Source organism: Sarcophilus harrisii, chromosome 2 (assembly GCF_902635505.1).
Source record: "Sarcophilus harrisii chromosome 2, mSarHar1.11, whole genome shotgun sequence".
Taxonomy (NCBI): Eukaryota; Metazoa; Chordata; class Mammalia; order Dasyuromorphia; family Dasyuridae; genus Sarcophilus; species Sarcophilus harrisii.
In genome coordinates this window covers 419,533,681-419,559,361 of record NC_045427.1, presented here as the reverse complement: position 1 = coordinate 419,559,361, position 25,681 = coordinate 419,533,681, and the positions used below count along the sequence as shown (strand labels likewise).

The window sequence follows — 25,681 nt, the reverse complement described above, 5'->3', positions numbered from 1 at the left end:
TGCTGACTCTGTAATACACACACACTAAACAAGGGAATTTTTGTCGCCATGAGCATATTAGCAGGTGAGGGACTCAGGAGGGGCTCCCGGGGTCAGCTGGATAAAACTGCAAGAAACAAGGGCTCTGAAGTAGGGGAGGTAAGGGAGGAGTGCGTTCCGGGCAGGAGGACAGATGGTACAAAGCATGGATGACGAGGGGAGGTGGAGGTCAGTAGTACAAGAGAAACCATAAATCAGCAGAGAGCCAGCCAAAAGCTTGTGCCAGAAGCCAGGGAGCCCTCGGTTATCATGAGGCTTCTGCAGAACAGCAGCTGCAACCCCTGCCCCAGGGCATTCCCCAGCCTAACATCCGGCCCAGCCCAGGCCACAGCCGGGAGGGACACATCTGGGAGTCAGCAGGAGCTGAAATTCCCTCTAAAATCCACCCACCCCCTCCCTCCCGCGTCAACCTGAGAAACAGAGCAAGAGCAGGGGGTGAAACCCATCCTCCCAGAAAGAACCCTTTTCTCCAGCCTATCCCTTCTTGCAGGACTTCTCTCCAGAGACCTTCTCAGAGCTCCCCGAGCCAGGCTCTGGGCCGAAGGCGCCTAATGAGCTTTCCTGCTCAGCCCAGTCATGCTGCTTTCCTGGGGGAGCCAATCCCCAGAGCCTGCTTCCTGAGGTGATTCGGGTTTAGAAGCCAGGGACCAAGGGGATGGTTTAGCTAGCAGTAATCCCTCCTACATAACAGTCTCACAGAGGCGGTGAACAAAGCACTAGAAATTAGAGGGCCTGGGCTCAAAGTCTGTTGGGCCCACCTACCCAGACTGACCTCTGTGCCTTCAAAAAGGCTAACTCTTCCGAGCCTCGGTTTCCTCATATGTAAAAGAAGTTGTGATTTGGTCATGTCAGGCTCCTGTGACCCCAGGGGATTCTCTCCGCCAAGAGACTAGGGGAGTTTGCCATTGCTTCTCCAGCTCATTTTACAGATGAGGAAACTGAAGGAAGGAGGGTGAAGTGGCTTGCCCAGGGTCACACAGCTAATGTGTGACTGGATTTTAATTCAGACATGAGTCTCCCTGACTTCGCTGAGCCTAAAAGAGCTGGACTAAACATCTCTGAGCACTGAGCTCCTTCCGGCTCTAAACACTCTTTGTCATATGAAAAAAGACCAGAGGCTTAAGGGACCACATGGAAGCCCCATCTGAGCCAGCAGTATGATGGCCCCCCAAAATACACTACTAACGAAGTCTGGGGCTGTGCCAATAGAAGTCTAGCTCTAAAACAAGGGAAAACCCATTCTGCTCTTCCTTCCCCAAGGGGTCAGGCCAGGCTGTGACAGTTGGACAGAACATTTGAATTGAGCTCAAAAGGTCCAAGACTCTTCTACCTGTGTGGCCTTCATCAATCTATCCCTTCTTCCCAAGTACAGTTTCCTCATCTACAAAGTTCAAGGGTAGGGCTATTCAGTTCCTGAGGGGTCCCTTCCAATTCCAGGTGGGCAGGATCTGGTTCTGGGCAGGCCATTTTAGAAAAGCACCCCTTTAGAAACAGTGTGACCCACGAAGGAGGGAAAATCAGGATAGTGACAGCTTCAGAAACAAGCCATCAGTACTGAGGGTCAAGGCTCATTGAAAGAAGCAGAGATGGTTTAGCTTGGAAAAGGTGAGACCTGAGGGTTGGAGGATGATGAGGGAATAGGGGAGAAAATGAGAAGAGGATTAGATTTGGAGTTTATAGATCTGGGTTTTTGTGAAAGTATTCACAGCCCCCATCTCCAAGTGAGGTACTGGCAAAAATGGGTTTATTTTCACTGAGCAATTCTCTCAGTGGGCTCCCGATTTGAAGGTAGCAAAGATTTGGGATACAGAGTTCAATTTTATTTAGCTGCCTATGGCCCAGGGATAGGGAGCCATCTCCAGATGAATGGAGGGACTAATTTCCTGGTTAATAATAGATGGAGATTATTCCGGAGACCAAGTGAAAGAGAGGATAGGGGTTGTCCAAAGATTCAGGGTTTTAGGACTCAAGCCCTTCCCAACAAAGATCAGGGGACCAGATCCTTATTATAGCAGGTTCAAAAATTTTTTTTTTTTTTTGAGACAATCAGGATTAAATGACTTGCCAAGAGCCACACAGCTAGTAAATGTCTGAAGGTGAATTTGAATTCAGATCTTGACCCAAGTCTGCTGCTCCACTGGGTTCAAACCTAAAAGCTTATAAGACTACGGCCAAATCACCTACAGAACTTCTTAAGAGTAAAATGGATATAACACTGTTACCACCCTACCCTCACGAGAATCTTACAAGGAGAATGTATTTTGCGAACCTTAATTCACTGTAGAAACATGAATTTCTATCTAAGGAAGCATCATGAAATATCAAGATTAGGGTTGTTATATACGACCCTCAAGGACAGAACTAGGACCAGTAAGGAACGGGTGGATGGAATAGACTGGGGATGGGGGAAGAGTTCCTAACTCAATAAGATGGGAAAAAACCTTTCTAAGACTTAGAACTAACAATGGATTAAATGGCTTCTAGAGATAGCTCCCTTAAAATGCAGATGTTAATAACAATAACTAAACTTATATAGCTCTTATTGATGCAGGTTGTGGTCCCTTTAAGAAACAAGTCCTTTCAGACTGATTTATTCTTTTCTGATTCCCAACCCCTCCTGGCTGATGCATTATCAATTCAGGAAGCTAGGACCTTTGACTCACAAATCCTGGTCAAAAGCACCCCTCTGAATTCCAATAGGAGATCAGGGCCTGCCCCAGCCCCCATTCTAATGATCTGCTCAGGTTTCCCAACCCCCACCAAGCAAATTCTAGCCCTATCTGAAACCCATTGAGGAAACAACTTGGGACTCCACCCACCCCCAGTGGTGGTCCCAGGCAATCCCACCAGGGACAGGATTTAATATTTCCCGCACAGGAAGGCCATGTCTAGGCTAGACCTGTATGTGGCTTGGGCCAGCTGAGCCGCTGAGATCATTATCTGGAGCCTTTTCCATCCCATTAGTGGGTTTCATTCATGGCCCAGATACTCTAATCTGATTGCTAGGCATTGTCTGCTAGCTGTCTCTTGATCTCAATCAGAATTATCTTTATCCTCCTGGAAAGAAGATGGGAAAAAGGAGGCTTTTTTGGAGGCCAGCCAATAGCTTGCTCAGTCCTAGGGCAGCATCCTAGCTCCAGAACAGGACTGAAACTCTGGTCACAGCCTGGCCCAAACTGTGAGGAGGCTGGGGAAGGCAAGAGAGTGTGAGAGGTTCAGAACAGTCTGAACAACACAAGTCTGGCCTCCCAGCCCACCAGAGGCGAGTTCTACATTAAGAGAGACTCCACAAAAGCCACACACTTCCCCCCCTTCCCTGGGACCCAGAAAATTCTCCAACCTCAGCCTGTGTCCCCGACAGCCTTCTGGGCTTGTAGACCAGATTTCACTTGGCAGGAAGTAATGACATAGTTCCTTCCTCTAGAACACACACTTCTAGAAGGCAGGCAGTTTCTTTTATGTCTTCATATTGCCAATGCCTGGCAGACAACTAGGTGGTAAGGTGGATGTAGTGCTCCACCGGGAAGTCAGGAAGACCCGAGTCCAAATTCAGCCTTATATTATCGCTAGCTGTGTAAGCCTGAGTAAGTCATTGAATAACACTTGCCTCAGTTTCCCCGTCTGTAAAATAGAGTTGATGATAGCATCTACTTCCCACAGTTGTAGTAAAAATAAAATTTAGATAATATTTGTAAAGCATTTTGCAAAGCCTGAAAAGTACTTTATAAATAAATGCCAGATTCCTGCTGTTGTTCGTTTAAAAGAGAAAATAGCAAGGACTTCACAAAGCCTGTGGATGGACTGAATCCGAATGGCCAGTGCTAAGTTTGGGAAAAGCGAGATTTGGGGGGGCGCCTATCTCAGACACAATTTTTTACAATCCCAGAGAAGAGACTTAAACTCCACAAGCTTTAGTCTACTCTTCTATAAAACAGGAATACTAGAACCTATGTTAGGATGTTGGGACAATTGGATGAGAGCATATACATAAAAAGCTTTTCGAACCTTAAAATGACATATAAATATGAACTGTGACTAATTATTACACATTTTGGGCCATGAGCTCTGTTTTCATAACTAAATACAGAGGAAACAGCATCAGGACGGTGTGGTAGGTAGTCCTTGGTGAGGCGGGAAAGATTCCAATCTTTGATTCCCAACCCCCCCCCCCCAGGTAATGTAAATTACCCTTTGACTCACAAATCCTGGTCCCTTTGAATTCCAATAGAAGGTCCGGACCTGTCCCAGCCCCACCGGGATCTGAGCCAACTTTGGGGCTACACCCAAAAGCCCCTCAAGCTAAGTCTCTGACTTAAAAGGACCACACTGGGAACCACCCTCTGTCCACTGGACCCTCTGTCCAGTGCCCTCCTTATCTCTACCTTCACCTATCTCCTACTTCTAAACTCAATAATAAACCTCTTTTATTAATCCAGCTCTCTGGGCCAATAAATGCTTTTATTGGGAATTCGCGCCGCTTCTAGACCTCATATACCGCCGTATCCTTGCGCCGAATCTAAGGGGGTTGCAGGGGAACTCTGTTTGACTCCCTGTAACCCAAACCTGCCACTAGACCTTAACTAATCCCTAATTTCATTTAGGTACCCCAAATGTGGACCTCAACATGTGGTCTACACCTCAACATTTGGTTCCAGACCTCAACATTGGGACTACCCCTCTAAAATGAACACAGGCCAGTCATTGTCCCTGGACATGGCCGGAGGATAGAGGCAGCCAGAGAGAAGAATGAATGCTAGGGTGTTTTTTATTTGGAGAGGGGAGGTTGGAGGGAGAGAAGGAGAGGCTTGGTCCTCAGCACAAAATGCTCACAACTCAGCGAGCCTCCTACAGCCTCCAAAAGGCCCTGGGCATTAGTCATCGCATTCTTGGCTCAGACCCTTCTTCACCTCCCACACACAGTGTACCAGGGAACTGGGCAAGGTTTTGCCGTAGGGTCTAATGCTGACTTGTGAATGAGGGCACAATACACAGTCACACAAGGACAAACAAACAGTCCTTCTCCAAGGCTCCAGAGGCGGAGACTCCTCCTGGCCAGGGCATCCCGGGCCTTGGCGCGGCAGACCAAAAGGCCCCACTTCCCTGGTCCCTTCGCAGACACTGGACACCAGGCGCGTGGACACCAGACACCACCTGTGACCGGTGTCAGCGCTAGTCCGGCGGTGTCCTTTACAGTGTGAAACCCGACCAGTCCAGGCTGTCTGGGCAGTGGTGGCAGCTATTCACTCAACTCCGGGAGTTAGATGTCTTCTCCAAGGGAAGAGCCTGTCTGGAGTCCTATGTCAGGGGCTGTTCTGCAAACCTGTCTGATGAGAGAGGCTCGCAGAACTGGAAAGCAATTTTTCATTTTGGTCCCTCTCAGGCTGAGGGGCCAATTACTCAAGAAATCCACAGCTCTGAAGGCCCCTGAGGTCAAGGTCACTGCTCACCCTGCCTTCTCCCCAGCTCTTCTAAGAAAGGCTCCCGTTGGGGGCTTGCCTACAGGCGGCAGCGCAAGCTTCCCCCGCTGTGCTGGTCCCAGGTTACTTCCCAAAAAGCAAGTTCTGAGTCTCAGAGTCTTGGGGAATCTTCCAAGTCTGCCTGAGCACTGCAGCCTCTGACTCTGGAGAAGGCAAAGGGAAGACAGACGCGTTTGCTAGAAGCAAATGTGTTCTGTCAGCGGGGAGGCAGGGCCCGGCTTTCTGCTTCCCTGACTCATCCCAGAGGAGGAATGTTTGTAGACTGAAGCTTCCATCTCCTGGCACACCCCCAGGCATCCTGGCAGCACCTGTCTGTCTCAGCTTGGGGGGCTGGTACCTCTAACTTGAGCTTTTGGGGTGCCCCCAAACTCAAAGTCTTGAGTGAGTGACCCACGGTAAAACAAGCAGAACCCTCAGAACAAGAGACAAATGACTTCAATAATATAAATAACCCGCAGGAGCAGCTGTACTCAGTCAACTGCAATAACCAAACTTGATCCCAGGGAACAGATGATGAAATATCCACAGCTTCTCTAAGGAGAGAGATGGGGGGCACAAGAGTGGAATGGGGACACGCAGCATCAGGCAGTTTTTTAGGCTGGTTTAGTTTAACTCTTTCCCTTTTTTTTAGAAGGGAAAGTGTATGTTGGGAAATGAGGATGGTATAACTATGAAGGGCATCTGTGCAACATTAAAATGCGTATGTTGCTCACTTCAGTCATGTCCAAATCTTCATGATCCACCTTGGGGGTTTCCTGGCAGAGATACTAGAGGGGTTCCCCATTTCCTTCTTAGGCTCATTTTTACAGTTAAAGGAATTAAGGTAGATGGGTTAAGTGACCTGCCCAGGGCCACACAGCTGCTAAGTGTCTGAGGTCACATTTGAACTCTCAAAGATGAGTCTTCTTGATTCCAAGTACAGTGCCACCCAAGTGTCCTACAACCCATAAACAAAAATTCTCTCCCAGTTAAGGAAACACTATATTCCTGAAGCCTCAGCATCCAGAGAAAAGCATACCCCACCCCCTCCTCTAACCCTCCTTGGACCACAGTGGCTCATCAGCATCCTCATTAAAAATCACCCCTCCAGCTCCCCACTTGCTTTCAAAACAATCACTTTGCAATTAGTTCCCAAACAAAGTAGCAATTCTGGTGATGGTGATCAGAGTTCTTTATAAGGATGCAAATGAGCTTGACTCTGCAGGGGAAAAATCAAATTAGTTGGGGCCTCTAACACGGAGATGGGAGCTATTAGAATTTCAATCCAACTCAGTCCACTTGTATTCCACCTGGGTCACTGGAGTCTCCAGTTCCTCCCTTCTCTGTTTCCACCAGCCAGATGTCAGCAGGAAGGATCCCTAACAAAGCTCCAAGAGGGGGTTCTCCAGATACCTTTAATGACTCAATAGCCCACAGAGTAACAGAATCTGCTTAGCCCAGGATTTGAGGTAAGGCCTGTATCATAAAGTGGTCAGCCTTCCTCTACCCCTCACCTGTAATCTAATATCTCTGAACAACTCAGCATCCTCCCAGTGCTATACTTCCCACCTCCACACCTTTGCCTGTAATAATCCTTTTCACTCATGCTCACTCTACAAAGATCTTAAGATCACAGCCCTAGAACTGAAAAGGACCTCAAGAGCCCATCTAGCCCAAAGTCCTTTTCTCAAGTGTCTTGATTAAGATCACATAAAGTATCAGAAGCAGGATTTGACCCAGGTCCACCGATTTTTTTCCTGTGTAACACTATACAAACATCTTTGACTACCCAAATTCTACCCATATTTCAATTGGGATAGCTAGGTGGCAAAGTGGATAGAGCACTGGGCCTAGATTCAGGAGGACCTGAATTCAAATCTGGCCTTAGACAGTGACTAGCTATGTGACCCCAGGTAAGTCACATAACCTTCTTTGCCCCAGTTTCCTAATCTGTAAAATGATCCAGAGAAGAAAATGGCAAACCATCGCAGGAGCTTTGCCAAGAAAACCCCAAATGGGAACTGAAACAACTAAATAACAATACTCATACTTCAAAATCTAACTCAAATCTCACTTCCTCAAGAACTCCTCCCTGCCCTGTATGTGCAAAAATGTTTGGGGCAGCCCTTTTCGTAGTGCCTAGAAACTGGAAATTGAACAGATGCCCATCAATTGGAGAATGGGTGGGGAAATTGTGGTATATGAATGTTATGGAATATTATGGAATATTGTTCAGTAAAAAATGAGCAACAGGATGATTTCAGAGAGGCCTGGAGAGACTTACACGAACTGATGCTGAGTGAAATGAGCAGGACCAGGAGATCATTATACACTTCAACAACAATACTATATGATGACCAGTTCTGATGGATGTGGCTCTCTTCAACAATGAGATAATTTAGGCCAGTTCCAATGATCTTGTGATGAAGAGAGCCATCTGCAACCAGAGAGAGGACGACTGCAGGAACTGAGTATGGATCACAACATAACATTCTCACTCTTTTTGTTGTTGTTCACTGCATTTTGTTTTTTTGATTCATTTTCTTTCCTTTTTGATCTGATTTTTCTTGTGCAGCAAGAGAATTGTATAAAAATGTTTACAAATATTGGATTTAACATCTATTTTAACATGTACAACATATATGGGACCACCTGCCATGGAGAGGAGATGGAAGGAAGGAGGGGAAAAGCTGGAACAAGTTTTTGCAAGGGTCAATGTTGAAAAATTACCCATGTATATGTTGTGTCAATAAAAAGTTATAATAATTTTTTTAAAAAGTCCTCCCTGTCCATCCCAGTCTCCCACTTAGCAGCTTCTAAGGCTAATTCAAGACCATTCTGACTACAGGAGGATTGCCCTCAGGAGCCCCACAAACATGGGACACAGGGTCAATCCAAGGAATCACCGCAGAACAGAATTCCCACTGATTTCATTCATTCTCTGCACATCAAGGACAGGAAAATGAGGATGGAGATACAGGGGCCTAACTTAGGACTGGTCACAAAAAACAAAACAAAAAAAAACAAAAAAACCTTAATGGATAATAACAGCTCACATTTTATTACAGAGATTCATTCCTCCATTCACCTAACATTTACTGAGGGCCTACAGCAAGCAAGACCTTATATTGGAGATATTCAACACTGGATTAATCTTGAAGAATCTTCAGGTTGGAAAGCATCTCAAACTTGATAAAACATTCTCTCTACAATATAGTCAACAAGTGGTTCATCTAGAACAAACATAGGGGAACTTTTTTCTGGCAAGAGCCATCTGGATATTTATAATATCATTTCTGGGCCATAAAAAATTATCAACTTATACAAAACTCCAGCACTGGAAGGCTGTTGTACCTAGCTTTCAGCTCATTATTGTCTGTGATTGCCTTAGCATTAAAATGATTTCATGGGCCTTATGTGGCCAGTGGGCCCAATGTTCCCCACCCTTGGTCTATAATTTTCCTTTCCTCCAGAAACCTCCTGAGGCAGTCACTGACTACATATGAACCTTTCTTGATCTCCTAATTAGAAAGCCTTCCCTTAAAATGAGCTTAAATCTGCTTTTCTTCTACTTCAACCCACTGTAATTGGCTGCCTTCAGGATCAAGCAGAACAAATGCAGTCCTTCCATGGAACAGCCCCTTCAAATACTTCCAACTTTTGTGAGATTATTGTTGTGGACATTCCCTTCCCCAATACAAACTACACCCATCCCCACTTTCTAATTCAGGTATTTCTTTTTTAAAAAATCATTCATATCTTTTGTTTTTATATGGTCTTCATTAGGAGCCCACAGTCTAATGAGGGATACAACAAGCCAACAGAATATGTACAAACAAGACAGAGACAGAAAAAATTTAAGGTAAGTCTCAGAGAGAAAGCACTAAGACTAAAGAAGAACAAAGAATCACAAAAGGGGAAAAAAGCAGTTCAGCAAAACTAACACATCAGCTGACTCTGACAGTACATACTTTTCACATTAACAGTCCTCCCAATCTCTGCCAAAAAAAAAAAAAGTGCTCCTATGCATTATTTCTTATCATCTTCCGGGACATTGTTACTCATAAGTATCTTGAAATCATGATTTAGAATACTGCCAGGATGATTTTTTAGCTTAAAGGCTGTGAATTTTTTTTAAAATCTTTTTTAATAGTTGTTATTTCAACATAATTGGATTCCTTTGTAATCTTGGGTCTTTTGTTTTATCCATTTAAAAACACTCCAGTCTGCTACAGGGATCTGTGACACAAAAAAGGTTAAGGACTCCTAGTCAAGATCAACTCTCTCAATTTAAGATCACAGAGAGACAGAGGTAGTTGATAATAGTTGATTGGAACTTGGAGCTCCTGCTCTTTCGACAGCCTCCCAAGGAGCCTCGCTAAGTATTGTCCATATTCTTCCAGATTTTCTCCCAGAGAAGCTATACAACATGCCAGACTATTTCTTTAAACTTGGCATTTGCAGAGTACCAGAGCAGACCTAGGCCTATGACTACCTGGCCTACCTCCTTTTCTTTTTTTAAAAATAAAATTTTAATGATTTTTTTTTCACATCACCTACTTTTCCTAACATATCCTTTCATCACCTAGAAAGTTATCCCCTATTACAAAGAATAAAAGTGGTGAAAAAATTCAACAAAACTCATCAATAAATTTTTTAAAAATCTGAACTTATAAAAAGAGTTCTTTATGTGTGTGGGGGGGGAATCTATAAATTTGTTTTTTAAAGTATCTATTATACATAACTGCACACGTATAACCTATATCTTCTTACAGTCTCAGAGAAAGGGGAGGCAAGAGATGGAAGGGATGGAATTTAGAATGCCAAACCTGAACAAAAATGCAAAAAACCCCACAATATATATTTAACTATATTTCAATGTTTTCTTTGTAATCCCATGTATTTTTTTGTATGCATTTTAAAATGTTATTCAGAGTAAGGGTCCATAGATTTTTCAGGTTGTAGGAATCCAGGGCACTAAAATACAGTGTGTGTGTATGAAAGGGAGGGAGAAAGATAGATAGAGGAGGGGAGAGACAGAGAGATCTTCATACCTCTAGATACCTACCTCTGCAAAGTAGAGATCTCTCTTCTAATTAAGCATTTCCTGCTCTGTACATGATTTCTTTTGTAAAGGCCATGACCACAAGTAGGACAAAGCCTACTCATGGGTCACCAGCAAATTGGATTCTTAGGAAATGACAATACCACACAAGTCCAATCATATAATACCAAGGAGGATAAATTTAATCCCTCTTCCCTGTAATGTCCCTCTGGATGCTAAAGATGTTAGATGGCTAGAATAATTATCCCTAAATGCCTATAAATCCTAGTTACATTTTCAGTCTGGAAGTGAGGTCCTCAAGTTTCCTCTAAATACAAGGGGGTATCTCCAGAGCCCAGGCTCCTGACATACTTTTCACTTCTCTCTCGATTCCCCCCAAAGGGATCAAAGAGGAGCCTAAAGCTGCTAAGAAGTCCAGAAGTTTCAGTACCTTTAATATATTATCTATGGAAATCTGTGCCCTCAATGCTGCTCAACCCTTATTAAACTAATCTAAACTTTCCCCATTCTCCCCAAGCCCCTAACCACACCCCCACCTCCATGCTTGAAGCAGATGAATTAAGCATACTTCTGGGAGGACACTGAACCCGTCCCACATGAGCTCTGTCATCCTCCTTCATTCCTCAAATACTCTTGGTCTTCACCCACTCTCTCCTTCCTTTCTACTCAGAGAAAAGGGGTATGCTACTCCTTGCCAAGGATGATCTTGCCTCCCAGACCCTGCCTGGGTAGGGATTCTATTCTCTTCTGCTTTCTTTAGGACCTTGCCCCAACAATTGGTTTTCTTTCTTCAATTTCTTTTTCCTATCTTATTTGCATCCGCTTACAAAAACACTTGAGTTTCCAAAAGCCTTGCTTTGATTCTTCTACTGGGTATCACTCCATCTCTTTTAGATTTCATGCAGATTACTTAAATTTTTGCTGTGCCTTAGTTTTGTATGGAATAGAGAGAGATAAGGTGAAGAACTTACAGGAATGTATGAATTCTTTTTCTGTATATTATTTTCATTATTTCTGTGTTTCCCCTATGACCTGTATAATATGTGCAGGCTCATATTTACTTGAGCCTTGGCCAGCTATAAACATATTTACTTAACCCGAGCTGATGACATTTATCAGTATTTGGCATTTTTGATACTTAGTCTATTAGCTTGACCACTATCTGCTGGATTAAGCCTGAAGGCCTGATTTTCTGTTTCCTAGAAATCAGGAGATTTCCCTGAAACCTTCCATTCCAATCTTTCCAAATAGCAACAACCAATTAGATGCCTCCCCCCACCCCCCTCAATGCTCTCTTACTTGTGTTGTAATCTCTTGTATAAAAGCTATGTATCTTTACTCCTTCTTTAGTCCACCTACCATGAGCTTTCTCTTTCTTATTTAGTGATGGTATGGCTCATCCTCCGGAGGTTTTCAATAAACAACTTTTCTTCCTTCTACTGAGTGACCTCTGAGCAATCATTTTGGTAAGGGTCTTCTACATCCCTCACAGTTTCCTTAACTGTAAAATGGAGATAGTAGGAACTACTTCACAGGATTGCCATGAGGATCAAATGAGAATACATTTATAAAAAGCACTTGGCATAGTAGCACATAATAGGCACCTTCCCTTTCCTTAGAGACATTATAAAATGATTGATTGCATGCTATAGTAAGAAACACAGAGTTTTAATCCTACCTCTCTCAGACACTCTGGGCAAATCACTTATCCTATCCTAGGTCTTCATTTCCTCATCAGTAAAATGGGGATAATAATATCTGTAGTACCTATTCCAAAAAGTTATATAGTAAGGCTTAAATGAGATATGGAAGTAAAAGCTCTTTGCAAACTTATGCAAACTATATCAGCAGATTTTATTATCATGACAAACAAATTGTTTTCAAAAAGAAATGCAAACTAATAAAAATCAAAAGAGAAAACATTTCAGATCATCAGTAACAAGAGAAATGCAAGCTAAGACAACTCTAAAGGTTTCACTTCTTCTCTGGCTGAGTGGGAAGATAGAAATAGTTAATGTGGGGAAGACTAGCACATTCAAACTCCATTGATGGAGCTGCAAAGTGGTCCAAGTGTTCTGGAAAACAATTTGGAACCACGCTAGAAAAGTGAATTAATTATTCAAATCCAATGACCCACGGATATCACTCTTGGCATATATCCCAAGTAGGTCAAAGATAGAGGCACAGCTCCCATACTTACCAAAATATTCCTAGCAGCCCTGACGGAGTCCCCATCTTCTCCAGCCCACTGACCCCTCCCACATCCTGATCACTCAACTTCAGTGGTTCCCAGTCTACTGGCTGAGTCTTTACAGCCTACAAACATCCTCAAAAAACTCTCACTCGACCATCTGCCCTGCTAGCTAGTGACGGCTCCTCCCTTGTGGCTCAGCTCCTTGGGACCACCATCTACAATGGGGGCCTCCACTTCCTTTCCTCTAGCTCTCTTCTGAACTCTCTGCAGTCTGCTTTCCCATTATTCAACTAAACTGCTCCCTCCAGGTACTCTCAATCCCAAATGACAAACCTAATGGTCTTCCTCATCCTTCTTGAGCCTCTCTAATCCCCTAGTTCTCTTTGATCTTTGATTTCCTCCAGGTTTCTGTTCTCTCCGGGGCCCCATTGGATATCTCCTTCTCAAGTCTTCTTTGCCGGATCTTTATCCAGGTCCATTGGGTATCCCACAGGATTGTCCTGGCCCTCTTCTCTTCTTCCTCCATGCTCTTTCACTTGTGATCTCATCAGCTCCCTTGGTTTCAATTTTCATCGTTACACAGACGGTTCTGAGCCCTCCTTGAGCAGGCCTAAACTCTCTTTGGACCTGGTCTTACACTTCCCACTGCCTACTGGCTCTCCCAAAGTAGACTGACACCTTCCACAGACACCTTAAACTCTCTGCTCCTCCTCCTTGACCTTCACTCTCTCATTGCTTATAGCCAATCAGGTGCCAAGTCCCGACATTCCCACCTTTCTGTCTGTCCTATACGCCCCCTCCCCACCTCACACCCAGACTATTACAGTAGCCCACTGCTCAGTCTTGCTGCCTCAGCTCCAAATCCATCCTTACTCAGCTGTCAAATCAATCTTACTAAAAAGCAAGTCTGACCACGGCATGCACCCTCATTCAAGAAAGTCCAATGGTTCCTTATTACCTCTAAGACAAATATAAAATCCTGCATGGCTTCCAAAATCTCCCATGACCTGCCCCTTTCTATCTTTCCAATCTCCTCTTCACATACTCCACAAACTCCTTGTTGTGCCTTGCTCAGGACACTCCATCTCCAGACTCCCATAGATTTTTCTGGCCTGGAATTCTCATCTCCTCCTCCTGGCTTCCCTGGATTCCTTCTGCAAGAAGCCTTTTCTAGTATCTTAATCTCAATGCCTTTTCCCTTAAGTAATCCCCCATTTATCCTGCACATGGCTTATTTGTACAGAAATATTTGCATGTTGCCTCTCCCAGAGGACTGTGAGCTCCTGAAGAATAGGGACTGTTGTTCTGCTTAATTGTATTTTGTTGCAGGGAAAGGTTCTTGGGAATGGACAGCAATATTTTTAAAAAGGAAAATATATCATTAAAATATTTTTAAAGCTACCCACACCCATTGTGAGTTCTAAATACTCACTTTCTCCTCACCCTTTTATAATATGGCTTCTGTCCCCGGCACTTTACAGAAATTGCTCTCAACAAGGTCGCTATTGACTAATGGCCAAATCTGATGGCCTTTTTTTGAATCCTCACACTCCTTAGCCTTTCTGCATTCTCTGATATCCACCCCCTCCTACAGGTGATCCTCTCCTCCTTCAGCTTCAGGTGTCACATTTCCTTGGTTCTCTTCCTAGCTTCTAAACTGTTCCTTCTGCCTCATCTTCTCAAGCCTCTTAACCAACCTTAGGTCTCCAATATGGTCCTGGCCTCTGACAACCTCTTACTCATTCCCACAACCAGCTCCTCTGTGGAGGTATCTCCCAAACCCCTCTCTCTTAGTCCTGATCTCTCTTCTGTGCTTCACCCAGATCCAAGTCCCACCTCACAACCTAAACTGGCACCTGAACCTGGACCAGCAAGGCAGAGCTCATCCAAACTTGTTCTTCCTCTTGATTTCATTACCAGTCTACCTAGCCTAGAACAACTGCAGCTTGGTCTCAGGAAGCTGACACAGGGAGGGCTCACTTTCTCCCTGCAGTGAGCATTATGCTCACCTTAGCTCCTCAACCAATCCATACCACTCATAAAGCACCTCAAACCATTGCATCCCAAGGTCTTATCATCACTGGCTTCTAGGATAGCTTTTCCTCTGCCCGTCTTCAACTTCAGCCATGTTGTCTACCATATCTCCATTACATTAACTTTACAGCAGTGGGGTCCTGTAAGCTTGATTTTTGTTTTTAATATTTAACTATTTCAATGTAAAGTTGCTTCATTGAAAGGTCTGGTGGAGGCCTTCATTACCACCCAAATGGATTATTTCAATAACCTCTAAAAAGAAAGCCTTTTTATACCTACTCTTTCTCTCTCTATACTCCATTCTTCATAGTACCATCACACCAATCTTCTATATACATGGATTTGTTTGAGCTTGTTGTGGGAACTAAATATCATTCCTTCATTCAAAAATCTTCAATAGCTTCCTATTAGCCACCAACTAAAATTCCAATTCCTTTGAATAGCATTCTAGGGCCTTCACAGTCTGATTTATCTTTTCAACCTTAAATAAGTATTAATAAGTATTATACCCTTCAGCAAAATTGGACAAGTCTTAGCCCCAGAGATACACAACATCCTTATTTCCCCTTGGCTAACATATAAACTCTGCCTTTACACACTGTAAGAACTTAATAAATGTTGGTTGAATTGAAATAATTTCATCCTTGCTTTCATGTCTGTATCACTGGGCAGAACTGAAGGAGGACAGGGTCTTTGCCCTATCTTAAGGAACCCAGATTTTTTTTCACTCCTCTCACTGTCCCTTTTAGCTCCCTCCTGCTAAAGAGTGGTCAAATAGCAGAGGGTACTTGGGGCTACGTCCTGGTGATACATCCTCAAAACCAAGGATGGGCCCCTGTATGAAGGAAGATTATTCCAAATGGTCTCCTCCTAGATTGGGCAGGAAGAGAAGTCAGCTTTCTATAGTCTGCTTAAACTAGGTCCCTCCCCCCCACCAAAAAAAAAAAAAAAAAAAACTGAAAACAAAACGAAAAACTTTTCCTTGGGACACAAGGAATCATGTGGAAAAGCCACCTATCACTTGGAGATCCCAGCCCTGGCAGTTCCACAGTAGAGATATTCTTCTGCCTAAGGAAGTAGTCTGGGAAACTTTCAGTCTGGTTTTCTAACCAGATGCTTTCCTTCCCCAAACCCACCTGCAAATGGCAGAGAATAAGGCACCTCCCACCCACCCCCCATTCCCCTAATCTGTAATGGCTCTGAGCTACCTCAGGGGACTAATTGAAGAATCTTCCAGACCTTAAAGTATCTCTGTCTTTTACTTGATGTTTTTCACACTAGGATTCAAAAACCTTTGTAGGCTAGAAAGAAATTATCTGGTCTTGTCCCATCTTTGGATAGGGCCTACCCAAATCAATCTATGGGGTGCCTAAGGGAAACAAGCCCCAGCTTTTGGGGAGAAATGGAATCTAAAAACTTCAAAATTCATTTCTTGCCAGACCATTATGTGGGGGCAACTGGCAAAAGGGGAGAAATAATTAGCTTCTCTGGGCTTTGAATTCTCTTTTTGAATTTAAAGAGGCTGAATTTATGCTTCCCTGGCTTAGGCAGTAAAATGTCACTTCCTGCAGGAAGGAAGGGAGGGAGGGTGGAAAGGGGCCCTAGTCCAAGTCTGGGGGATACACACAGCCTGTGGTTTCCTCACCCACCCTAGAATCCACCCCAGGCTGAATTCTCCAAAGCAAGGTCCGACCAGGGCTGGCTGAGGGAAGCCTCTGCCTACAGCTAAGTCTGAGGGAGGCTGTGTATGTAAAAGCAACAAGTTAGGCGAGGGGACTCAGATCCAGCCTGGACTCCCTGTTACAGATGAGGAAGCTGAGGCCCAGACAGGGGTTATGGCTCTTATTTGCTCCCCTTAATGGTACTTCCTCATCTCGACCCCAAGAGGCTGATGGTTTCCTGTGATACAGATGATCCACAGACTATGGCAGAACAAAGCAAGCTGCAGAAGGGCCAGGACAAAGTGGCAAAAGCTTTAAGTTGGGCCCTGGAATGGACTGAAAGCCCTATCATTCATTCAACAAGCATTTATTAGGCTCTTACTGCGTACCGGTCAGTGCCTGTACTTGACAATGGAGAGACTAAAACAAAAAATGACACAGCCTCCTTCACTCAAGTGATTTACATTCTTTTAGCTTTGCTAAATTTGGAAATGCTCACGGGGTGGCTGAAGGGTGATGACAGCTAAAATCCCAGCTTCTCCAAGGTTTTCCCTAACTTCCTTAATGCTAATGCCTTTCTCCAGTGATCATTGCCAGTTTATCCTGTATATAATGTTTGTTCATAGTTGTTTTGTCTCCCCCAGGAGACCACAAAATTGTCTTCTGTTTTTCTTTGTATCCCTAGTGCTTAGCGTAGTCCTCAGTAAACAGTAGGGCTGAATAAGTAATTTTAGGGCAGAATGTAAAGAGAATCCAAGTCACCTCCTAAAAGGAACCCCAAAATTAAAACTCCCAGGAATCCCCATTCAAAGAATAAATGCTTGTGGACTAAATTCCACTCCCCTGGTCATATTATTTTACCAGGAATAAACAGGGCCAGGACACCTACGGAGAAGCAATGCCCCCACTGATGAAATCTGGAATATTTACATTTGGCCTGTCCTCTAAGGGAAAGGCATTCTGGCAGTCCCAGGTACAGACCTGGCAACAGACTCAACAACGCTTGGGTTCAAGTCCTACTTAACCACTCTGGCTCTGCGCCCCAACTCCCAGGCTTGAAGAGCCGGCGGCGCAGAGCAGAGGCTGTCCTGCCCTGGGAGAGGGAGTTGCCTGGCCCAAAGAAATCCCAGGTGCGGTTCCACCTCCTTTTCCTGTAACACAAAGTAGGACGGGGATTTTGGGCAAATGCCTTGTTTTCTGGAGTCGGTAAGTGCTCAGGAAGTATGTTTGTGAAGCCACACAGCCAGCCGATGACAGACCAGGGGTAAAAAAACCAGTGCTCCTGACTCCTAGATTCAAGAGTTCTCTTTCCCCAGTGCTCCCGTTAGTGACGGGACTGAAAGGCCCTTCAGCTTCATCGGAAGGGTGGTGGGCTGGCGTGGGAGATGGCTACCTCCCCGAAGTACCAATCCTTTCCCTCATCCCCCAATTCCCCGGGCCCCAGCCCCAACCAGGGAGATGGCTGAGGAAGCTTTCCCTGCTTGCATTTCCTCCCCCCCCCCCCAATCCTAGGCCCCAGCTGAAAACCAGAGCCAACCCCATGGCCCCAACCCCCCCTCCCCGGCAGAGGTCCCTTTCCCTCGGACACCCCGGTAGGCCCATGTATGACACTAGCTCACTTGAGCTCACGCACAGCAGAGCCAGGAGCAGAAAGCTGCCTCCACTGTCCCAGAAGCTGGGTTTGTCTTTTTCTCCCCCTTCTCTCCTGGGACAGTCCCTGAGAGGCAGAATGGGAGGAGGATGTTGGGGAGGGGGGAAAGAGTGGGAGGGATGTGGAAGATCTGATTAGGGATCAAGTGTTGTTTTACATAACACAGCAGAGCCTGTTGGGGTGAAGCCAGGCCAGGCTGAGCTCTGGGCGGGGTCAGAGAATAAAAGGGAAACTCTACATGGAAATTCATTCATTGGACAAAGTTACTGGGCTAGGAGCTGGTAAAATGCAACTTCTGCAGTTGCACCTCGCTCTCCCTACCTTAAAGGAGGATGGCTAGCTTGGGCAGAGTGCTCCCAGGGCAAGGAATGGGAGGGGGCTGTCACAGAGTGCTCCCTTCCCCACCCTGGAGTCGCAGCACCCTCCCAATGCAAGTAAATAAATAAATTCAATTGAGTGGAAAATCTAGGCGTAATAAGAACCCTATATTTAGAGTCTGAAGAGCTTTGATTCACACCTTCGGCTGTGCCAGGTAATATTGCAGCCACTGTGGGCAAGTCACTTTCCTCAAGCACAAAACCAGGGGGGTGAGGGAGGGAGGGAGCTGGAATGGAAGGGCGGCCGCAACTCCTATGAGCCGGTGACCTATTATTATTAAAAAAGGACCCTGTGCTAGGCACCGGAGACAAAGCTGTTCTGGAGAAGGACATGCACACAAATCAAGATGATATTGAGCTCAAAAAAGAGGGATTTCATTCTGAGGGGAGGGAAGAGCGGAGGAAGGGCTCTTGGAGGGGGTGGCCCCTGAGTTTAGCCCCTCACAAGGGCCTCTTTGAGGCTGGCACAGAGATGCAGAAAACAAACTCCATCCCAGGCCTCTCTGCTCCAAGCTGTCTTCTGACCCGGTAGAAATCAGCACAGACCAAGCCAAGACCTGAGAGGGGAGAAAAACCTGGGGCCTCAGAATGACCCAAGAAGCTTCCTCCTGGCTCAAGGGGAATGAGAAAATATGCCCTGCAAGTTATTGCCAGGGTGATCTTATAGACTGAAAAGGAGGCCGGTTCACCCCCCCCCCCAATCCAACAGCCACACACTAAATGCCCCCCCTACAAAAACCCTGGCTACAGCCCAAAGTCCAGGCAGTGCTCCAATTCCTGCCAGTATCTACAAAGAGGAAAGGGTAAGCATGTGGATCACTGAGTACGCTGGGGGATGGGGAGGACGGAGGCGTTATTTCTGAACCAACGTCTATCCGAGGGTTTGCAAATACATTTCTATGGCCATCTGGGGAGAATCGGGGAGTTTGTCAGTGGCGGGAGATTCGGGGTGGGCCTTCCCTCTGGCGAAGCTGACCTGCCACTCATCTCTAACTTTATAACCTTAAGAGAGGTGAGGGAGGAAGTTGCTATAAAGTTCAGCGACTTGCTTGCGGTGCCAGCCACAGATGGGTCAGGGGCCCAGTGGGAGCACTCCAAGATGAGCCCTCTCTCCCCTCTGCCACAGTCTCTCTGCGATTCTAAACATCACCAAACAAAGGGTCCTGGCACCGGGTGCAGCATCTCGGGGACCCTGAAGTTCATCCCCCTCCTTTCACAGATGAGGCAACAGAGACCCAGAGAAGCAAAAGGACTTGCCTAGGATCCCGCTAGTAAAACGGGATGGGGACCCCGTAGTGCCCTCTCTCCCCAGGCCTAAGGGGCCCAAGGCCAGAGGAGACAGCCCAGAGGAATCATCATGGCTGAGGGGCAGCTGAGGAGCAAAGGGGCAGGTAAACGACCGGAGGGTCAGGAATGCTGCGGGATCCTCCCCAAGGGGGTCAAAGAAAGGGCCTTTAACCCTCCGGGATGGCCGGCTAAGGGGTAATCTTTGCCAAGCGAGGCCCTGAGCGATGGCCACGTCTTGATTGTCTGGTAGCTTAGAAGGCCTTTCTATGAACTTATCTCCTGGTTTCAGGGTCAGCATAGTGGACCAGGGGTAGGAGAAGAAACGAAAGTCCCTGCCCCCAGAAGGAACAGCCTCAGGCTGACCAAAGGGAGAAGAGAAAGCGGGTCCTGGGATCCCTCTGAAGCCCCACGCGGGGGAGATGTCCCAACGGCCCTAGCAGGGACTGGCCGGATGGAAGGACTTAACCCTTGAATCATGAGGCCCCCACGCCCTCTGGCACATTTCCCACACCCCCTGGGGGGGGATGGGACAAGGCACCCACAAGGAGAAGGGGGCGGGGGAGAAGGGAGCGGGGCTGGGCAGTCGGTCCCGCAGACCCTTCTCCATCGGGCCCCGGCCCGTGGAAGGCGGGGAGCAGGCAGAGGGAAGCCGACTGGGTGCAAGCACTGCGCGGGGGAACCCTGCACCCGGGTCGGGCCCTCTCCCTCAGGGGCCCTGGAATAACGAGGAAGAAAGCCAGGAGCCGGAGAGAGAGCCCTTCCCACTGTGTCGGGGCTGCTCCGAAGTATGTGGCCCCAAAGATCCAGCTTTCCGAAAGGGCGCCCGCCCTCCGCGCCTCCAGGGCACAACTGGCCCCCGGGGCGGCCTCAAGGAAGGGCAGAGACAAAGGGGCGCCCTCCAAGTACCCTTGAGGCCAGGGGAGGAAGCACGGGGCGCAGCAGCCCGGGGAGCCCTCCCCGAGCCGGCCCCGGGGGGGGGCGCAGGGGGCGCCCCTCCTCCGCGGGGCGGCCCGGTGGGCAGCCCGGGGACCCGAGGGCTGCCGAGGGGCCCGCCGGAGGGCGGGGCTGATAGAGCCCCAACCCGGGCCGCCCCTTCCCTTCAGCGCCCCGGCGCCGGCCCCCGGGACGCCGGGTCCGCCTTAGGGGGCCAGCCCCGGTCCCGCAGCGCGCGGCTCTCCCGGGGCCTTGTGGAGGGCGGGGACGGGCCAAGCCGGGGCGGCCCCCCGCGTGCCCGGGAACGGAGCGGCCCCTGCGCCGGCGGGGCGAGCGGGTCCCAGGGCCCCGGCGGGGCGGAGCGGATCCCTGGGCCCCGGCGGGGGCGCGGAGCGGGACTCCAGGGTCCCCGGCGGGGCGCAGCGGCGGGCGCGGCGGGCGGCAGGTGGGCGCCGGTCCCTTACCTTTCTGGCCGCTGAGCGCCGCGTACCAGGAGAGCGAGAGGAAGGCGCACAGGCAGCCGAGCAGCAGCGTCAGGAAGGTGCCATGGCGGAGCCTCATCTCCCCCGGCTCGGGCTCCTCGGCGGCGGCGGCGGCGGCGGGGCGAGGCGAGGCCGCATGTCCCGGGCCCGGCGCGGGGGCGGACGGCGGCCGGGGGCACTGGCGGGGCCGGCGCTCGGGGCCGGGGCGGCGGAGGGCGGCAGCGGCTGCAGCTGGCCCCGGGCCGGGTGCCGCCGCTGGGGCGGGGGCTGGAGGGGAGGGCGGGGGAGCACCGCTGGCTCGAGCCCGCGCGCGCGCCTCCCTCCGAGGGAAGGGGGAGGGGGCCGGGGCCGCCGCGGGCCCTGCCGAGCCAGCGCCGGGGCGGGGGCTCGGGACCGGGGCCGGGGCCGGCGGGCCCGGGGGCGGGCATGGCGGGCACTTAAAGGGCCCGTGCTCCCCGCCCCGGGGGTGGGGCCTGTCCTGCCTCCGAGCTGGGCGGCGGGCGCCGGGGCCGCGCCCCCTGCTCCCCACTGCCGAGCCTCTTCGGGCGGCCAAGGGTCCCGAACCTCCCGGGCTTCGGGGGTGGGGGCGACAAGCCGTAAGCCAAGGTAGACGGCGAGGACCGAGCATGGTGAGTGAGCGCTTCCGAGACTGAAACGCGAGGTGCAGCTCTGGGCAAGCAGGCTTCTGGAGGGAAGGGGACCGCGCCTCCGAGGCAGGGGAGCGTTCCCTTGTGGTCCCGGAGCTCCGGGCCAGGCGGTCTTCAGCCTGGTTCGCCCGCTTCCCTTTCCTTCTGTGCAGGTGAGGAACTGAGCCCCGCCGAAGGGCAAGCGCTTGCCCCTGTCTCTCAGGTCAGAAGCTGAGCCAAGCCCCGACTGAGGGCTCCCGTCTCAGCGTCCTCCCATCAGCAGCGCTGCCCGAGGGGCCTTCCTCGGACGGGGGGCAGAGTCGGGGAAAGAGCACCAGGAGCAGAGGGGAGAGGAAGCCCGAGAAGACTGCCCAGTGAGGAGAATGCAGGAGCGAGAGAGCGTTCCTGGCGATAGCGGGCGTGTCAGGGAGGAGGAGGGGGAGCGCACCCCTCTCCCGCAAGGATGAGCGCGAGCATTACTGCTTCTCCTTCCATAGGCAGGGGAGCTGAGACTCAAAGGGATGGCGGCATCTGCCAGGGCCCCACGGACTAGTAGATGCCAGAGGCAGGGTTTCAAGCCAGGTTCCTCATGCGAGCTCCGAGACCCTTCCCAGGGAGTCTTCGATGTCGCTCAGGGAGGATGCATGGGCACCGGGGTGACATAATGGATGGGATAGACAGCGAAATCTGCTAGGGAGCTTACAGCTGTCCTGGTGCGAGGTGATCAGAGCCGGAGGGAAGGTGGCAGTGTGGGTTTGCAAGGCAGAGGCCAGGTCAGCTGTGGATAGATGGAATCCGCAGCCTTTGTACCGGCTACATGAATGGTGTGAAGGCGCCAAGTTTTAAGCCAGCAGTGGTTGTGCCATCAGCAGGGATAGGGAATTTGGGAGGAAGGGCAGGTCGGGGGAGAAGATGCTGAGTTCCACATTGGACCTATTGGGTTTGAGATGTCCGCAGGACATCCGTGTACTTTGCTAAGAAGATGGAGAGCAAGGATGGGTGAATGCCGTAGCTCTTGCTCATGCAGACCTTCCCCTCTCTCTTCCCCCATTCCAGGACAGATTTTCCTGTGACTCTACTCCCCTGTAGCTTTCCAAACCTCAGCGCACTACCCGAGTCACCACTCCCCCTTGAGGACAGTAGCTGTCCCCAGCTGTCTCCCTGGGGTGAGCAGGGCCTGGCACACACCAAGCGTGTTACATGTCATCGATGTTTTTTCACTACCCTTACGTCAGGAAAAATAGGGTTGACATAAGAGAAAGGGTATAAGCTTAAGAATCAGTCCTTGACCAGAACCGTAGGCACCCCAGGGGACTCATGGGACTGCAAAGGATGCCAAGTAGCAGTCAGGAAATGACTCCGCAGTTGGAATCAGAGACCTCCATTTGAATCTCAGCTCTGCCACTGGCTAAGTTTGGACACAAATTCTCCATCTTCTTTGGGCTAACTTAGTTCCCTCATCTATAAAAACAGAGGGCTGCACTGAATGACTAAGGCCCGTCTTAGCTCTAGATCCTGAGAAATGAATTGTGAGCTCCTTGTATTTTATCCTCCTTTTATGCCCAGCACAAAGTAGGTATTTGTTGTTCAGTCAGCTCTTCTGTCCTCCACCATCTCTAAGTATATCCGAGTTCATGTTCCTTCCCTCTGTGACACCATCTATCTGTCTCATTCTCTGCCCTTTTCCTTTTGCCTTCGGTGTTTCCCAGTACCAGTACCAACGAGTCCCATCTTCTCCTTATGTGGTCAAAAATTCAAGTTTCACTTTCATGATTTGACCTTCTGGAGAATAATGGGAATTGATTTCTTTAAGTAGTGACTCATTTGATTACCTTGTTGTCCAAGGAACTCTCAAAAGTCTTCTTTAGCACCACAATTCCAAAGCATCAGTTTTGCAGAACTCAGCTTTCCCTACAAGCCATACATTACTTGCTGAAAAACCATAGCTTCGACCATAACATATCTCTGTCAGCAAGGTGATGTCCCTGCTTTTCACTATGCAGTCCAGATTTGCCATAGCTTAACCTTCCAAGGAGTGTCCTTTAATTTCATGTCTACAGTCACTATCCGTAGTGGTCTTTGGACCCAAGAATATAAAATCTGACACTTTCATTTCTTCTCCTTCCCTTTGCCAGGAAGTGATGGAACCAGTTGCCAAAATCTTGATTTTTTTTTTTAATATTAAGCTGCAAGCCAGCTTTTAGGCTCTCCTCTTTCACCCTCATCAAGAGGCTGACTGACTAGATCTTATCATTCAAGTTAGAAGAATGAAGACAAGAGGGTTTAGTGAAAGCAAAGGGAAACAGATGGAGTTCAAGATAATTACATACCATCAGAATGGCAAGGAGGACATCTGAGGGGAAAAAAAGTCATTGGAGAGAAGCAGCATGTAATATGGTAGAGAGAAAGAGAGTGAGCCAGAAGACCTGGGTTTGGATTCTCTGAACGACCCTGCTCAAGTCACTTATTCTCTCAGTTCCCCAGGTAACATTTTAACATTTTAAATTGCAGAGTAATTGCCAAATTATATTAGAACAGCTATATTATCATTAGCAGATAATGTTCCTTATAGTAATGGAATCAAAAGTCAGGACTTATTTTAAAGACAAATTGGATTAAGCAATTTATCAATCTTGAGACTCCTTGAGAAAGCCTCCATTTATTAAGATCTGACTCTGCCATTTCCTATTCTCTCCCTTTTGAAGTTTGGTAATAAAGAGAATTCCTGCCATATAGATTTTCTCTGTCACATAGTTGAATTACAGAATTTCAAGTCTGGAAGGGACACCAGGAGGCAGCACAGTATTTGAAAGAGGGCTACTCTTGGAATCCAGAGAAACCTAGGATTAAATCTTGCCTCTGAAAATTATTAGCTTAGAGATCCTGGGTTTGTTGCTTAATATCATAATTCCCTGGGTAACTCTAATACTGTAAGTGATTGAGGATATGCTGACTTGTTTCTTTCAGTTTCCTGTCTTTACATCTCTTATGCCCCAAATCTGGAATGTATTCCCTCCTCTTCTCACCCTTGTTTTCATCAAAATTTTTATAAATATGCTGCAGATAAATCTCCTAGAATTTGTCTTCCAACCTAATCATCTACTGCCCCCTTCAAAGTTACTAATAATCTCTTATTTGACAAATGTTATAATGGCTTTTTCTGAATCCCGATCCTCTGAAACATCTGATGCAGTTGGTCTCCTCCTGAATATTCAGGAATATTCCTGTACTCAGGTTTATAACAGCTCTATCGCAGTCTCTTTTGCTCATTCTTCATCCATATTATACCCGCTAACTTTGGGTATCACCCGGAGCTCTCTTTGTTGAACCCAATTCTCTTTTTCCTCCATACTCTTTCAGCAATTCCTATCAATCCCAATTTTGTTCATTATACAGAGAATTCTCAGATCTCTTTGTCCATCCATCTCAAGTCCTGCTTCTAAGTACAAGTTTTGTACGTTTTAAAGTATATGTCCAAATTCACCTGTCCAAAACAGAGCTCATTATCTTTCTCCTGCCTCTCCCCCAAACCCTCTCCCCTTTTCCTTACTTCCCTGATATTGCTAAGGCTACCACCATCCTCCCACTTACTCAGTCCCACAGCCTCAATATTATTCTGGATTCTTCACTGTTATCCATTCCATGTCATTTCTACTTTCACAACAGCTCTCCTATATGATTCCTTCTCTCCATTCATGTAGCCACAATATTAGTTCAATTTCTCATCATGTTTCACCTGGACTATTACAATAGACTCCGAATTAGTCTCCCTTTCTCAAGTCTCTTCCCACTCCAATCAATCCTATATTCAGTCACCAAGTTCAATTTTCTGAAGTACTTATAAGAAATGAGTCATAAATTAATGACAAAAGTGAG

The 25,681-nt window shown here is 47.7% G+C and overlaps 1 protein-coding gene across 5 annotated transcripts in view; it reads right to left on the bottom strand.

The window, feature by feature from the left end:
* The window catches only part of MGAT4B (alpha-1,3-mannosyl-glycoprotein 4-beta-N-acetylglucosaminyltransferase B), a 47,886-nt gene extending 26,264 nt beyond the window's left edge, over positions 1 to 21,622 (bottom strand). Inside the window, exon 1 of one of the 5 annotated variants that reach the window (XM_031953830.1) lies at positions 21,162 to 21,622. In XM_031953830.1, the coding sequence (XP_031809690.1) occupies positions 21,162 to 21,607 (446 nt within the window). In that variant the 5' untranslated portion in view covers positions 21,608 to 21,622. The remainder of the gene's footprint in view (positions 1 to 21,161) is intronic. The other 4 variants (XM_031953828.1, XM_031953829.1, XM_031953831.1 and 1 more) reach the window with 4 other exon arrangements.
* Positions 21,623 to 25,681: the final 4,059 nt, after the last annotated feature.